General features: G+C 26.2%; 2 protein-coding genes across 2 annotated transcripts; one reads left to right on the top strand and one right to left on the bottom strand.

Moving 5' to 3' along the window:
* Positions 1-124: 124 nt before the first annotated feature.
* On the bottom strand, positions 125-6045 carry LOC129965992 (transmembrane protein 98-like). The gene is made up of 5 exons (XM_056080321.1): positions 5635-6045; positions 3132-3248; positions 2641-2847; positions 1518-1635; positions 125-377 (listed from the first exon to the last, which is right to left on the bottom strand). The coding sequence occupies exons 1-5, from the start codon at positions 5775-5777 to the stop codon at positions 225-227; spliced, it is 738 nt and encodes a 245-aa protein (XP_055936296.1). The 5' UTR covers positions 5778-6045; the 3' UTR covers positions 125-224.
* Positions 6046-6233: 188 nt separating this feature from the next.
* Positions 6234-11607, top strand: LOC129966037 (MKI67 FHA domain-interacting nucleolar phosphoprotein-like). Its single transcript, XM_056080384.1, has 2 exons — positions 6234-6361; positions 10993-11607. Exon 2 carries the CDS (start codon positions 11016-11018, stop codon positions 11583-11585), a length of 570 nt encoding a protein of 189 aa, XP_055936359.1. The 5' UTR covers positions 6234-6361; positions 10993-11015; the 3' UTR covers positions 11586-11607.
* Positions 11608-17617: the final 6010 nt, after the last annotated feature.

A 17617-nucleotide genomic window follows, 5' to 3' on the forward strand; every position in this document is an offset into this window, starting at 1 on the left:
ACAGTTTCATACATCAGTAACAACAACAAAAAAATAAATGCATTATAATTGGACGGATGAAAAAGTAATATGTGTTTTTAACACAAGAAATATATAGTTGGACTTATTACACAATAAGAATACATGAGAATGAAATCATATAATATAAAAAATAGACAACATTATATAACATATAATGTACCATTGGTATAAAAAAAATACGATGGAAAAAAAGCATATTAATATCAACACTGATTAGAGCTCACTGAATTTCGAGAAAATGCAGCATTACTGGGAAGAAATTCAGATGGATTAAGCTCATTGCATTCTAATGTTGACATCCCATTTATTTGATGAGAAGTTATCGCTTCCAAAGCAATGCCAGCTTCTCGTAAAACCTAAAAAAATCACAGACATATGAAGAAACATGATTTATAAGATTTCAAAATATTATCTATTATTAGCTATAACACATAAAGTGCCCATTTCAAATCATAACCTGCTAGCTAAACCTAAAACTGTTAGGAATATACTTCTAATTAAAAAAAAATGTTTTAAATGATGTAAATAATTATATTTTATGTTGTTCGATTCAATAAATATACCAGAGTGTAAAAACTGTGAAATCTAAATTTTTATACAGTTGTTGATTCCTGTAAGTTACATTTAATAAAATAATCTTGATATATTAACATTTAAAAAAATACTAATCTTTAGCTTAAATGGAATGGGTTATGAGATTTTTGAATTTATTATTTTAAGCTAATCAAAAGAAGTCTTTTTTAATACCATTCATTGATTAGCAGGTTTTACTTGAAGTAGCCATTGAAATGGTCAAAAATAACTACGTTCAAAACTTCAGATTTTAGAAGCACAAGAAATTAACTTTTATTTAAAATGCTAGCATATCAAAATTATTTTATGAAATCTAACTAATAGGGCCAGGGGAAAAACACACACAAAAAAACTTGGCTCCATATACTTTTAAACAATACATCTATTGATCAAAACACACACAAAAAAACTTTGCTCCATATACCATAAAAACACACACAAAAAAAAAACGGCTCCATATACCATAAAAGCACACACATTGGGAAAAACACACACAAAAAAAAAACTTGGCTCCATATACTTTTTAAGAATACATCTATTGATCAAACAACATAAAATATAATTCTTTTAATAATTTATGCAATACCTCAAAATTTTATTCAATAAAAATTTCTCAGATTCATCATAAAATTTAGATTTTAGTTTCACTTAAAAAAGAATTTAAATGATGTAAATAATATACAGTCTCTTGGTTCTAAGGAATCTTGTTCAGTGAAATATTTTTGACTCGCCAACTTTTAAATAATAAACAAACTATATATATCTTCTGTGGCCAAATCTGACCAAATTATGAAGTGTTGAATCAAACACTTTTAGGCTAATCAGTTCTTGGTGAAATTCCATGTATTGATAGAGATACTTATTTTGAAACAGTCAATAAAATAAAGAAAGTGAAGTAAAAAGAAAAAAGACCATTGACATACTTGGAGATTCTCTTCCATATCTGTTAAAGCAACTTCTACCCAGTTGCAAGTTCTTAACTGGCAAACTGAACGAATAACAAGAGCCATATGTGTCACGGACAGAATAAGAGCCATACATCTATAACAAAATATTATGAATATATAAATATAACATTTTCCATCAGTGTTGAGCATTTGATGTTTCAAATTAATTCACTGAATAATTTTGGAAATTAGATTTTAAGTAGAAATGTTTAGCTATTGTCTTTAAACTAAAGATTATATTTTATAAACATTATACAGAGGAATTAAAAATTATGAAACTCATATGCTACAGGAGTACACATACAAGGTGAATCCCTGTAAAGCAGGTAGAAAAGTTAGAACGAAAACAAAATGAAGATAGTGTATAAGTATAATAATGCTGTCTGAAGAAAAAACTAAATCATTAACAAAGGAAAAATTGCAAGCAAAATAATATATTAATATAAAAATAGAATATAATTGATAATGATACTTATGAACACACAGATTCATATCACAAAAATAAGAAGAAAAAAAAATTCTTAAAAATATTAGTCAAGGAAAAAAAATAAATTTGGACCTTTATAAAAAATAGCAATGATACCGAAATTTAAAATTTCTGCTTCATTATTTACTACATTATTTTTAAGCATAATTACAGAAAGAAGATAAAAGCAAAATATTTAAATCGAAAATTTAAGCATAAATTATAATTAGGCAAATCTTTTGAAGGAATTTCATTTTTTAAATAATAATTGAAGTATTATTATGTATCATTAAGAACTTTTATTGTTATCTTTGCATATACATATACATACACAAAATCTCATGAATTCAGAGCAGAGAGATTTAAATAATTAAAAAGATAATTTTATAGCTGAAAAATTTAAAAATAGAAAAAAAGCAGCATGACTAAAAAAGTACAATAGTAATGAGAAAATTAAGTAAAAATAACAATTAAAAAATATATATATAAATTTTTATTATAAAATTATATTTTTAAAAAGTATATATTATAAATGAGCACCACAGTAATGAAGAAATATAAAATGGCATAATTAATAAATCAAAATTAACGAACCAATCTGAATTTATAACTGTAAAAATATGATATAAATACCTTGCTTCTAATAAGCGAGGATCAAGAGGTGGATACATGGCTCTAACAACATCATCTACACGAGGACTAATTTTTTTGGCAACATCGATAATTTCATTGAGATCTTGGTTCGACTGTTGTGGAACGCGAGTCATCATCATTGCAACTAATCTTTCAGTCAGATGGTGACATTTTTTTAGAATAGCCAAACAGTGAGGAATAAGACCACTACAGAATAAGAAACAATTATGATAAAAAAAAATTGGATATTGAAAACTTCTCTGCATGACTTTGAAATTTGTTCAGAATCGATACATATTTGTTTTTCAACAGATAAAATCATTAAAAAAAATTTTTAACGTTTTTCCACCCACATCCTAAAGTAAAATTTAGGAAAATATGAGAAAAGCCTCAAAACTTTTTATATTTAAATTTAAATAAAGTTAAAGAAAAAAAATTCTGAAGCATTTAGTATATAATTTATTACTGTTATAAAAACATAAAATTCTTACGTAGCATCATCTACCCATTGTTCATCAGTTAAAATTTTTTCAATGTTTGGATGAAGCCTCACATCATCAAGTTCCATATCTGCACCATCTTCATTAGAAATCAAATGTATTTCTGGCCTAAAACATCATAAAAATAGAGTTCTGATCAGTAACATAAGTTGTTCTGATTTATTAGATAGCATTACATTTTAAATAACATATTTATTTATTTGATTACCATACATAAAAAAAATAATTGATTTTAATAAAGGTATAATCTGTAATTTCAACAGCTTTTAGAACCATGATTTAATTTTTGGGATAACTAATTAAATTTATTTATTGCAATATCAGCTAAATAATATGGCCTTTTTAATAATTGGCATTTTATTAGAAAATAAAAGTATCAACTAATAGAATTAATTCCTTATATACAATCATTTTTTGTAATTAATGTATAATTACAATTTATTAACTTTTTGTATAATATTCTTTTATTTAATAGTAATAATTTGAATATACTCATTTAATCGAGAAAATTCTTTTGACAAATTACATTTCACACTCAAAATAATACTTATAATTTTCAAGATAGCATGGTCATATATAATTGGATACAAAATAAAAAAAAATAAAAACATTAAAATCTTAAACAAAAGAATTTTATTGAAAGAGTAATATTATATCTTGTAGATACATATGATATCAATGAATAAATTTTCCACATTAAGTAGAAAATTTGTTTAAATCTGGATTTAAAAAAAAAAAAATAAATAAATAAATAAAAACTAAATTTCTTATACTTTAGAAAAATTTTCAAACAATATTCCATGATACTTGTTTGGTTAAAAAGGATAATGATATTTTAAATGGGAAATTAGTTCCTTAAATTATTATAATTAGTGATATTATTTACAAATCAGTATCAAGAATTATTTACCAATATCTATAGTGTTCATTTAGTGTCAAGCCAACTTCAATATTATTATCTAATGATTCATATAGGCCTTTTTTTTATGTAGTCAAATAAAACTACACATGAATAATTATTAGTTATGGAATCATCATGGTGGAATCAATTTCACTTTTCTACTGCTGGATTGTAGAAAAGATCAATGAGCCTGGGGATGAACAATGATTTTTATTATTTAAGCTTACATTTTATTCCACACAGAATCTGGAAGTGTTTAAGACAGTTCTATTAAATGTGGTATGGTAAAGGGCTTTATAAAAGATAGATGGGGAAATTCCAATTGATAAGAATGTTATTAGTTTGAAATTTCATGTTACAATTCATTATATTCTTACTTCACCAGACAGTTGGAAGTTATTTCTAAATTTTCTTTCAAAGTTTCATTTTAATTTAAAGAACTGGGTTTATTTTAAGTGTTCATGTACATTATGTATAGACAGAATCACTACTTAAAGAGAAAAAAATTGCACATTGAAGAATAAGACAAAGCCAAGAAAATAAAAAATTTTTAAAAAAATTACGAGATCACTAATTTCCCATCTATACATACTGGATAATAGTAAAAGCTAATGAGTTGGGATCTGTTGATTCCTAATATTTTTATTTCATACTTGATATTGCATTTTTTTTCTGTTAGTAGATTATTATTTGTTTCAAATCAACTTTAATGGTCCATTTTGATTTGATCACAGCTAGGAAACAAAACATTTAATGTAATTTTATATTTATATTTAAAGTTATAATATATATATAAGGCATCCTGGTAACGTACATGGTATTTTTTTAAAACTTTTATTAATTAATCTGTGGCCACATCATTTTCTACCATGTACATAAGTAAAATTTTAAAAAATGAGGGCAAAGCTTGAAAAGTTATATTTTGGGAGGAAAGATTTTACCAAATAGCACACCGATAACAGTGCCTTTCTTCTGTAATTCTAATACAGCTAATAAATTTTATATTATTCATATAATGTCTAGCAAAAAAAATTGATGATGGATAATAAATAAAAGAGGAGATTGATTAATACATATAATAACTGACTTCTCTTCAAGGCATAAATTATTTGTAAGTTATACTATACAAAATTAATCTACACTTCTGAATGGAACTAAAATGCAGTATTTTTTAATAAATAATGTTTCATTGTTCCTAATAATAAGAAAAACCTTTAATTTAAATATCATCTACTTAAAAAGAACTGAAATTTCTATCAGCAAATAATTAAAATATTCAAAACAGCTTTAAAATACATTGTCGTTTTTTAAGTAACTATAAATATTTTAAATGTATAAATGCTTATTATAAAAATCTCTTTGCCTTTTTGTGCAAGTTTATCACATTCTTGCGACTAATTCATGGGTATTGAAGTTTGAAATTGAACACTTATACTGAAGTTTCATTAGCTAATTATAAATCAATCTTTAACAATTCTTCAGATTTTGTACAGGAAAAAAATAAATAATAATAAAATTGCTATCTCATTTAAACCCCAAATCTTTCATAAAAATGAAAACATTCTTTGATGGAAAGGTAACTGCCTTTCTTACCTAGCGTCTTTGAACTGATGTGCTAGTAATTCAAACGGCCGACAATATTTATGACGGCAAACCATTATCAAGGCAAATAAGGATCCAACAAATACAATAGTTAGAACTGCGATGGCTGCTAAAACAACTGCTTCCATTGCCATGATTAATCAGACGATTACGTTGAAGAAATATGCGTATTTATTTTTCACATAAAATTTCTTAGTGTGACAAAATTCCGAGAAAATAACATTAAATTAATCAAAAAATTCATAAGAAAGAGGAGATCAAAATAAAAAATACAGATTTAAGCAAAAAAAAATTAATAAGAATAATTTATCCTATTTTTTATCCCCATGAAATTAATTCATAAATCACAAATTTATCCTCCAAATGCATTTAATACCGCCCACCGCTTTTACCTTGTTTTTGTTTACATCACAATGCGTATGATGCCATTACCGTATTAGCAAACAAAGCAGTACATTTAAATTTTATGCATCTATTTATGAAATTATTTAAATTATTACAATAGAAACCATTTCAACACACAGAAAATTAAAATATATTACATTAAGGATTTCAACGAACTTTTCACAATATTTAAATAAAACGCAATACTTTTTGATTTTATCAAAACTAACTGTAGTTGAAACTGCGAAACACTACCCAACAGATTCAACAAACAACGTGAAACACATGGAAATTCCATAAACAGTGTTTATTTGGCAATTTGTGTATTAATCAGGTAAAATGTTTGCTTAATTTATTTTAATTATATTATGTCACAATTTAATTTGAAAGTAGTTAAGCTTGCTTTTCAATTACTTTCAAACTTTATAATCGGCTCAGCTCCCGTATACGGCCTATGTCTGTAATCGAAGTTATATAAAAATTATTATTCATTTGTATAAAATAAATGAAATATATAAATAAATTTAAAAATATACATTTGGAGAAGAATCTGACATTGAAAAAAATTCAAATATTGTTTGATGTAAATAACATAGTGGTATAACAGTATCAATTATGTCAGTACATTTTGTAAAATTCCATCTTTTTATGTGCAGTTAACTTTTTAGAAGATTTTCAAATAAATTATAGCTCTTGGAAAATGATTCCCACAATGATTAGCCTTAACCTTTTGGGATAACTAGTTATTTAAGCTGTTTGTAGAGTTAACAAATAATCTGTGAAAATGCAAAATCAAACTATCATATCAAATTAAAGTGATCTGTTAACCTAACCATTCTGATTATAGGGTTTAAATTTCTCTAATATGTTGAATAATATATAAGTGAATTTGATATCATATCAGAATGTAAATTTGAAATATATGTCTAACATAATGGTTCTTATTATTTTTCATGAAAAATCATTTAAATTAGAAAAAGAATATTCTATATTAAAGTAGTGATCCTGATGATGAAAAACATAACATGATCATTGTGGCTGTCTATTATGAGAAGGAAGGAATGAGGTTTGTTTTCCGGCGTATGCTCCTGAACGGATTCTTAGCTTGTGCCGGGTTAACAAAAATCAAAACCCGAATATCACAAAAATCTATTATGAGATTTATTGTGTTATGAAATAATGTATACAAAAATATTTGCTATTAGATCGATTGAAATGTTTGAAAGTATTTCTTATTTAAAAATAATTTCATGCATGCTTCTGTAAGGAAGACAAGCACAAAATCTCATTTTGTAGGTCAGTAATGTAATGATTGACAGTACTGTTTTGAATATATGTGGTCTGTATTTCAAACTTTTTAAGAATTTTTTTTTAATCACTAATATCATTTACATTTTTTACCGATTTTGATTTTACTACCAAGTTTTTTTTTCTGAGGATTTATGCAAAGTAGTGCATTTTCATTCATTATGTTTTTTTGAATTAATATTTTGCCTGAAAATTATCCATAGGGCATGTGTGAATTATTTTAAATTCTTTCTACTACCTTCCATTGTATTAAATTATAAAATCCAAACACCTCATTTAAACATTGCAGATATTTACATGATTCTATCTAAATCATGGAAGAAATAAAGTCTTTTCCATCCCTTAATTTTTCTTTTTATATAGAAATTTATGTACTGTCAGTTTATTAGATTTAAAATATCTCTGAGAAAGAAGTACTTGTATAAAAGAACTGAATTATTGTTCAGCATGTATTATATTCTTTCATATATGAATGAACAAAATTTACCAGCTACCTTTAGTAACCAGCTTGGTTGCCAATTATGCTGACTTTGTTTAACTTCTATAGAATCTGTAATGCATTATTTAATATTATGGTTTATGAGGAAATAATTTTAAAACTTCAAATTGTGATAAACAAGTAAGTCTATGTTTTCTTAATAGTCTTGCACTTATTCTGTCCATTGATTACATGAATATTCCTAATGGAGACATAACAGTTTTAAAATGAAGTAGCATATTTTATATTCAGTAGCATGTTAACCAAATTAAAATATGCTAATGGAAGAATTAATGATTAGCAACCATAATCTTTGAGTTTAATGTATATATTTCTTTATATACTTATTATTTTAAAGGATTTTTTTTGTATAAATTTCATAGAAAAAAATTAAGGAAATATGAAAAAATAAAATCCACTAGAATATGATTTTTAGCTTGTAATGTGGAAGAAATATATGCAAATACATAGTTGTATAAACAACATAAATGGTTTGAATTTCCTTGTTGCAATGAAAAAATGTTGCAAGAGGTGTGTAAAAATGTTTCTGAAAATTCATAAATCTTGGAATTCTAAGAAGATATCTAAATCATATTTGTGATAAAATTTCTAGAAGTTATTGATGGAGGAGGGGGGGGGGGGTTGCTTAGTTTCTAATTAACTAAAATTTTTAAAAATTACAGATTTACATCACCAATTTATATCTGTCAAATTTAGTAATTTTAGATTTAGAAATCTGTCTACTAAAATGCTAAAAACATTGCTATAATGCTATAAAAACATTTGCTATTTTTATTAGTTGAAGTTTACATTCTTGCTAATTGTGCATATTATTTTAACATTTTATGAGTGCAGTTATTATTTATTGCCTTTGAGAATCAGCTGCTTTGTCAAGATTATTAGAAATAGAAAGTTTCAATTACATTTTTTTATACATAGCATAATGTTAATGATTTGATCATCAAAATATTTTTTAAACTTGAAATTTTGATAGATATGTAACTTGTAACATTTTAGCTGCTTTATACTATTATATTCAATGTATTTTGGGTTTTCTCAATTGTCTCTCTCCATTTAGAATTTGAACTTTAATTTAAATGAGAAGTAATTAAACTGCAAATAATCCAATATCATTATATTTAGCAATTCAAAGCATATTCATAAAATATATAAGAATAGAAAGTAGAATCATTCAGTATTCACGTTTTGTATCTAATATAAAACAACATTCTGAATTACATAATATTTTCAGTAATTATTATTAAATAAAAAAGAGTGATGATATATTTTTATGCATCCGATTATAGGTATTAAAGGTATTTAAAAAGTACTCACTTAAAATCCCCCCCCCCATTAATGCTTATTTTTATAACTAAAAGTTAATTATAACTGTCATAGTAATCAAAATTTTTATTAAAAACAGGCTGTAAACAGAATTATATTCTATATAGAAAAATGAGTCAAATTTTCATATTTTTATCATCATTAATGGAAGAAAATTCCATTATAAAATATTTATAGCAAGTTTGAGAGCTAACAATGGTTTTTAAGCATTCTGATAATATCATTGCTGGAGTGCTGTAAACTTTAATCTGTCATTTGCATAGTAATACATATTTATATCACTTTTACCAATTAAAATCATTGCAGTCAGATGCAATCTATCCTATACCCAAAAATATTTTATTCATATTAATGTTTCAAAGCAGATATCAGATCTTGATGTAGTAACAGAAATCATGAGGTTGGCAGAAAAAACAGTATTCATTCTATGATATCTGTACAATAGTATATTTGTAGATGTGTAAAGGATAATATAATTATATTCATTGAGAATACTTTGTTGAAACTGCACATGTTTTATTTATAAGTTAGGGTTTTTGAAATTAAAAAGTACCCTAATAATACTTAATATAATCCTACAAAATTACTGGATTTTTTTAAAGTGGCATATTTTTCTATTATATACAAAAATAAATAATTTGGATACAATAATTTTCATTAAAATTTTGCAATAATAAAAAACTATTTAAATTAATTTTTACTGGTTACTGGTTGCCTGAAGTTCTTTGATATCCTTAAAAAGGCAATTTTTTAAAAATTTTATTATGTAGAAATCATCTCTGTGTTGCAATATTTTTAGAAGCTGTTGTAGGGAAAAAAAGGTTTAATTTATTTTATTAAATAAAATTCTTTAAAAAATTGTTATAATGGATAGATTTTCAACTTCAAAGGTTTCCTCCTTGCAAACAGGCTGGTCATGAAAGGCTAATCATTAATAAATTTAACAGCAATAAAAAAATTCAAATTAATTTATTTATCTTTAATTATTTCTCATTTTCTTATTTATTTTCAAGCTTAGAACCAGTTTAAAAAAACTGTTGTAAATGTGTGTGTGTATGTATATATATATATATATATATATATATATATATATATATATATATATATAATATAATATTAATTTCTAGCGTCTTGAATTTGCATGTTTCTAGTCTCTTGATAATCTGAAAAATATGTTGTTTTTTTTTAAATTTCTTTTTTATTTCAAAAAATGTAGGGGGTTTTTTTTTTTTTTTTTGGTCTTGGCATTTAGTAGAAAATTAAAATTGATAAAAAAAATTAGTTGTATTGGTTGATGGTTTTTAGTATTTTATGGGAATTAGAGATGTAAAGCGCTAAACTTATGCACTGTAAAATGTAGGAGCTATCACAGTATACCACTGCATTGGCTGCAATACTATTATTATTCATTTCTGTGCAATAATATTTTGCTCAATGGATCTCAAAAGATAATTAAATGACACGTTTTTTGTTTATAAATTCTTACAATTATCCTTTAAAATGAAAAAAAAAATTATCTCATAATTGTGTTTGATTGATATATATTAAAAATTAAAATATTTGAATTCATATTTGAGAATGTAAAGCTATAATGTAATTTCATTCATATGAATAGTCATTTTGAGTGGCTGTCATCTTATAATTGCAAAATTAAATTAAATAATTATAATTGACAAAATAAATATATCTCAAAATATAAAATAATAATTGAATTGTTTATCAACTTAAATTTCACTATTTTGTGTAGTCAAATACTATTTAATGGTGTGTATTTTTAAATGCTTTTTTTTATTGTAAATTGAATTATGATTTACGATCTTTCTTTCTCTTTTTAGTAAAATTTCTTACACCTTCCAAGATGATGAATGCATTTGTTGAAAATGTTAGAAGAAAAATAAAAACTCCAAACAAAAAATCAGAAGATAAACCCAAAAAATCGAAAAAACCTAAAAAGAAAACTGTACAGGAAGACTCAGGTCCTGGAGTGATATATGTTGGGCACATACCTCATGGCTTTTATGAAACAGAAATGAAAGCATATTTCTCACAATTTGGTAAAATACTTCGCATACGTGTTGCCAGAAGTCGAAAAACTGGAAGGCCTAAAGGTTTTGCCTTCATTGAATTCAAATCTGAAGAAATTGCTAAAATTGCTGCTGAAGCTATGAACAATTATTTGTTCTTTGAAAAACTCCTGAAATGTGAATTCATTCCAGCTGATAAAGTAAATCCAAATGTGTTCAAAGGCTGGAAAGGGCCTTTACTCTCATCTGACCGTAATCGTAGAGTTCATAATCGCCCTAAAACTAGTGAAGAAAAGACCAAAAGCAAAGACCGCCGTATGAAGAGATTGAAAAAGCTGCAGTCCTTTTTGGATAAAAAAGAAATTGATTTTAAAGTTGAATCTGTTCTTCCCGAAGAAAAATAATTAATAAAAAAATGTTATTTGATATTCAGTTTTTATTATTGTTGTAACTCATTTTGCATAGCTTCCTAGAAATTATTAAATGTTCATTAACTTGTCAATATTCAGTAAAATCATCAGTTTTTTTCCTCATTATAAAAATGCCCTTATATATATATATATATAGTGCAGTTTAAATGATAATTAAATTAGTTATAAGTCTCAAATTTAAAAAAGCTGCTTATTTGAAATTTCGAAGTTTCCTTTAAATTAGAATTTCATTCGTTCTAACAAATCTTTACTTGAGCATGATGTATTGTCAGTTTTCTGATTACTGATTAATGAGTTATTCTTTTGCTGAAAGCATATCATTTAATGTAAATTTTTCATCATCATTTTAAATTACAATTATTATATTATGGAAATGTCATTTTACATATGAAAATCCAGGCTATATCTTTGTTATATATAACTAAATATATTACTTTTCTGTCTAAAGTTTTATCAAATGAAATAAAATTTCTATTTATTCAATAAATTTGAGCTTCAAAATATTCATAGCCATAGAGCATCCAATCTCAGAAAATGGATTATATGTTATAAATAATCCAATAAAGTAGAAAACTTTTAAAAAAATCATTAATAATGGGAAAAAGATGATTAAATTATGAAATTAATTTGAATTACATTACAACAATTAAAAGTATTGTAAATCATGAGAGAGTTTTGAAAATGTGCTAAAATTATGGTATGGGAGGGGAGAAAACAAATGATAGCTAATTTTATATTTAAAAAAATTAATGCTGCAGAAATCATGTTTATATAATATTTTTGAAGGATTTTACAAAACAAAATCTCACTAAATTTTTAGTTGGAATTTTGAAAGAATTGGTTCTGAGATGCATATTTCCTTTCTCTAATGTTTGTGTCAAATTTGGTAGTTCCTGTGATCCGCCCTATGGAGTATCAAGATATATTCTCTTTTATTTTTGGCAAAGATATCAAAAATTAAATTTCATTTTTTAAATAAATTGTCTAATTTAAATTATAAATAGCTAAGTTTATAATTTTAATTGTTAGTAAATATATGTATACGTGAATTCAGCTAAATACCGTTGTTAACCGTTACTTGTAGACAAATAATTTTTAAAAAAAAGTGCATTCTGTATTGTTGCATTTTGAAACGCCAATTAATGTTTTTTTTTTTTTTTATGAACAATTGTTCAGATTTATTTTTTGACTGATAACATTTTTTTTTCCATCACGTTTCGCACTAATAATAAAAATATATTATTGAGTTAGCCTACTTATGTAAATTAGACGGTTAATGGAAAAACCTTAGGTATTATAAAAATTTCTGCAATTATACGGGTTTTTAACACTTTTTTCATGCAACGCATAATTAGAAATCGAAATCTATGAAATGTTTCATTTTCCAAAGAAGTAAAGAAAATATTTGCGTAGGCAGGAATAAAACGTTATTCTTTTTGGAAATTATTGCGGAATGAGATATCTAAAAGCAATATTTCAAAGAATTTGAAAAAACAATTCTAATAGTTTTTTTAAGCATCATTTTGTGAAATTTTAATGACAGGAAAATAAAAACTTCAACTTTAATAAATATTTACTGATTTTTTTAAAATTCAATAAATTTATTGATAATACATTCATTGATTGCCACAAGCCAAACTCGGTTACCATAAAAAAAAAGCTTGTTCTGCCAAAATATTTTAAGCAAAATGAATTAGAAAAACGCAAGAATGCTTTTTTAAAAAAAAAATTTTAATAATGAATTTATTGTACAGCTAAAAACAAAACTAAATAGCGCCAATTCATAAATTATTATTAACAATTTAGAGATAAAAGTAAAATTTGTTAAAGACAGCCTGTAATTCAAACTCGGACATCTTCAGCTTTATGATTAACGTTGTAGTTGTTTAGGGGAATTTCCTAATTGTATTGTTTTCATTTATTGTGGAAGTAAACATTAATTTAATTAAAATGTCAAAGCAAAGGGGCCCGACGAGCATTGAATTAAGAAAATTGGTTATTAAAAATTGTTGAAGATGGAAAGTCTATCCAAGAAATATCAGAGATTGTTGACAGAAGTCATTCAACGATTCCTGCCTTCATGAAACGTTTTAAAACCAGTTAGGTGGAAAATAAGCCTAAGACAGCGCACAATAAGATTTTCATCGAAATAGATGAGCGATATTTAATATGAAAAGTGATAGCAAGTCCGTTTCTTAGTGCACCAAAGCTAGCTATTATTGCTGAAAAGGAATTAAGGGGGGGGGGGGAGCCAGTCCATCAACAATAAGAAATGTGTTCCATAAAGGAAGAAAAGCCTTTCATAAGTAAGCGAAATCAAGCCGTAAGAATTAAAAGAGCATTAAGACAAGGATTTTTCTTATTAGTAAAACGTCTTATTTACTGATGAGAGCGAATTCGACATTTTTGGATCCGATGGCAAACCTTTCATCTGGAGAAAATCGAACGAGGAGTTGCTCACAAAAATTTGAAAATAACTATGAAGCATGGCGGATCAGTAATGGTCTGGGGTTTGTTTTCAGGAACCCTGCATTTTATTGAGGGTAGAATGGAATACCTCGACATTTTAAGGAAGAAATTGCCACAATGTGTGCAGAAACTTTCTCTTGGCAACAACTGGCTATTTTATCAAAATAATGATTCAAAACATAAAGCTTATAGAGTGCGTTCCTGGCTCGTATTTAATTGCCCTCACGTCATGGATACTTCACCCCCAAAACCCTGATTTAAATCCTATCGAAAATTTATGGGAACAGCTTCAGGAAAAAGTCCGGGAACGCTCTGTTTCGAGTAAAGATGAATTGAAAAGAATATTGTTGCAAGAATGGGAAAATATTGAACATAATTTTTGTGAAAAATGGGTGCAATCTATGCTTAAATGTCTTACAATTGTTACAAAAAACAAAGGCTTGCATATAAAATACTAATTCATTTAAAATATTAAATAGTTTTCAAAATTTTCTTATCCGTTGGAGTTTTGATTGGGCATCATTTTTTGTTTTGTTTTACTTTTTGCTTTAATTTATGGTTAAAATGAATTAATTTATACTTTTTGTTATTTGTTTTTATAATCACATTACATATACTATTGAAAATGCATTTAATCATGTTCTTTATCCTTTTTTAATTTAAAAAAGTTGACTGTATCGTTTCTTTGATGTTCGAGTTTGACTTGAAGCGACTGTATATAATCCTTTCCTTAATTAGATGCATACTTCCAATTACAAAGTGTAATCAAATAGGGTAACTAAATATATAAAATACTTTGACTTCTCTCGAGGGGGAATAATAAAAATGTGGAAAAATTACATTTTTATTCGACTTCCATAATGAAATATTAGCAATGACTAAAACATTTTTCTTATACTCCTCTATAAAGATACAAAGTTTATGTTTATATCTGTAAAATTTGCTGAAATATTAAAAAGTAAATTTTTTAACTTATACCATTTTTCCATACCTCTGACTGGTGTTTTAACGAGACTTTTGCTGTAATTTTTAAGGATAATTGCACATCACGAAAGGTTATTTAAAAAGTAGAATCAGAAAAGAATCCATTTATTAAATTTCATTAAATTAAAAAAAATAATGAAATTGATTGAAGTGCTTAGAAATTTACTCAAAATCAATACTTTCGATACCTATTCAAATTTGCATTCTTTCTTCAGTTGCGCGTTTCTAATCGAGTTGATCATTGGTGACTTAATCATAGATTGACTATCTTTTACCGATCCGCTCGAAGGCACAAGCAAAAACTTGAATGACCGGACCGCCACGACAATAACACTGGCGGGAACTGTGGTTGTGTCCTAAGGGCCATCATCGGCCACGGTACAACTCTTTTCTAAAGAAGTACGTTCCGTCATCGATGGGGGGTAGCCAACCGCAACTCTTTCTTATACTCATATGGATGGCCAACTGGATACCCATATGGAACCAACCATCATTCTGGATGCTTCTCATCCTCAATTACGAGGTGCCCCCCACCCCCGAGTGGAACTCACTGGTGACTTAAAGATACGTTTTTTAGATTCATCGGCAAAGTTCTGCTGAGCATGTACTGTCAAAACCAATTCAACCTTTATTTCAGGTATAATGTCTTTCCGAAAGTTACCTTTTGAATATTAATATTCTATCTCGATTAAACAAGCATTCATCTGCCCAAATTGCATTTCTCAGAAAAGAGCGATTTTATTTTATTCAAGATGGATATTCTGTATATTATAAGTTTTAGAATGCAAATTCGTACGCTAGCAGGAGGGTATTAAAAAAAAAGCAAATGTGTCAATTTCTGCATCACATATAAAAAGCATAATCTCCGGGAAAATAAGGATCCAATAATTTGTAATTCCTAAACCGTTCTGTAAAAACATTTCCTAAAAGAATGCTGGGAAATTTCTTTGAAGTATGATGATTGGAAAAGGCACTATTAGGCAAATGTTTACATTTAACAGTTTTTCTGTTTTGAATAAACTCGTATTTCTAAAATAAATGTTATCATCTCAGTTTGTGATTAGTTCCTTTACATTTAAATATCATTTTGTCATCATTGGGATGAAATTCCATGATATTGAAATGCCAATATAGGATTGAATAAAATTGTTTAATGAATTCGTGAGTTCAAATCTCTCTTACAAAAGAGTCTGAAATGAAGATATTCCAAAAATATTAGTCAACTTCAGACGGCCAGCTGATTCACCTGGATTATTGGACTGGACTTAATTTTAGCTAAATCATTTAGATATAACTTCATGCTTATGACTTTTCCAAATTGTCTGTCATTAAATCTGTATTATTTTAACTATCTAACTATATTTTGTTCATTGTGTTTATGAATATTTCTAATGGAAACAGTCCCTCAACATCATAGGGCTTTTAAAAACATAAATATTCGGTTCATCTATGTTTTAACTTTCATGACATTATATCTTTTCCCTCTTTATATATATATATATATATATATATATATATATATATATATATATATATATATATATATATATATATATATATATTTATATATATATATATATATATATATATATATATATATATATATATAATGTAAACTACATAGACACAGATATTAAACAGAATCATTCTTCTTTGGCTTTCAACAATGGAAAGAAAATCGCGTTGTAAAATATTTAATAAAACAATAAAAACTGTTTGAATTTCTGGGGTTATTATGTAATCAGTTATTGGAAGCTAGAAAAAATATTTTTAAAAAATTGCCAAAGTTCAGTAAAACTTTAAACTATACCAATTTGACAATGATGTAAAGACAATTTTCAAGCTTGTAAAATTCATTTTTGTACAGTAATAATTTCGGAAGTTATCGCGGAAAAATCCAAAATTCATCTTAATTTTCAATTAATTGAAAATTCAAAAAATCACTTCGATATCCACATTTCTACTCTTGTAGGATATAAGTATCGAATTTGGTAGCTACAAGTCAAACAGTCTGGCCTGTAGATTCCCAACATATACACATACACTCATATGCAGTCATTTTTATTATTAGTAGATATATACGCCTGTAAATGAAGACTAAAAGTAATAAGTGCTAAAAAAATAAAATAATACTTTCAAAATGTCAAATGAGCTTTGCTTTTTAATAAGTAATAATATAACTAGCAGCTTGCCTTTGGCGATTAAACTCTGTTTATAATAAAGATGAATGTATGTGTTGTTTAATCACTATCTGACCGTTTGATTCATAGCGACCAAACGTTTCACATATATATTTTGGAGGATAGAAATTTGTACTTTGGAGATTTTTTTTTTCGAAATTTTAATCAAATAAAGAATGCTGATTTATTTTGATTTAAACTGTGTTGCTCTTTACTCTGATATAATTTTAAGTATAACCGCGAAATGCCACTCCGACCCACCAAAAGCATTTGGATAAATCTGAATCACCGTAAAGCGGCGTTCACACGAGGCCGACTATTGCACGCAATCGAAGGCCACGCCTACCTCAGGAACATCACGTGACCCCAACG

The sequence above is a fragment of the Argiope bruennichi genome, chromosome 4 (genome assembly GCF_947563725.1).
Source record: "Argiope bruennichi chromosome 4, qqArgBrue1.1, whole genome shotgun sequence".
Lineage (NCBI taxonomy): Eukaryota > Metazoa > Arthropoda > Arachnida > Araneae > Araneidae > Argiope > Argiope bruennichi.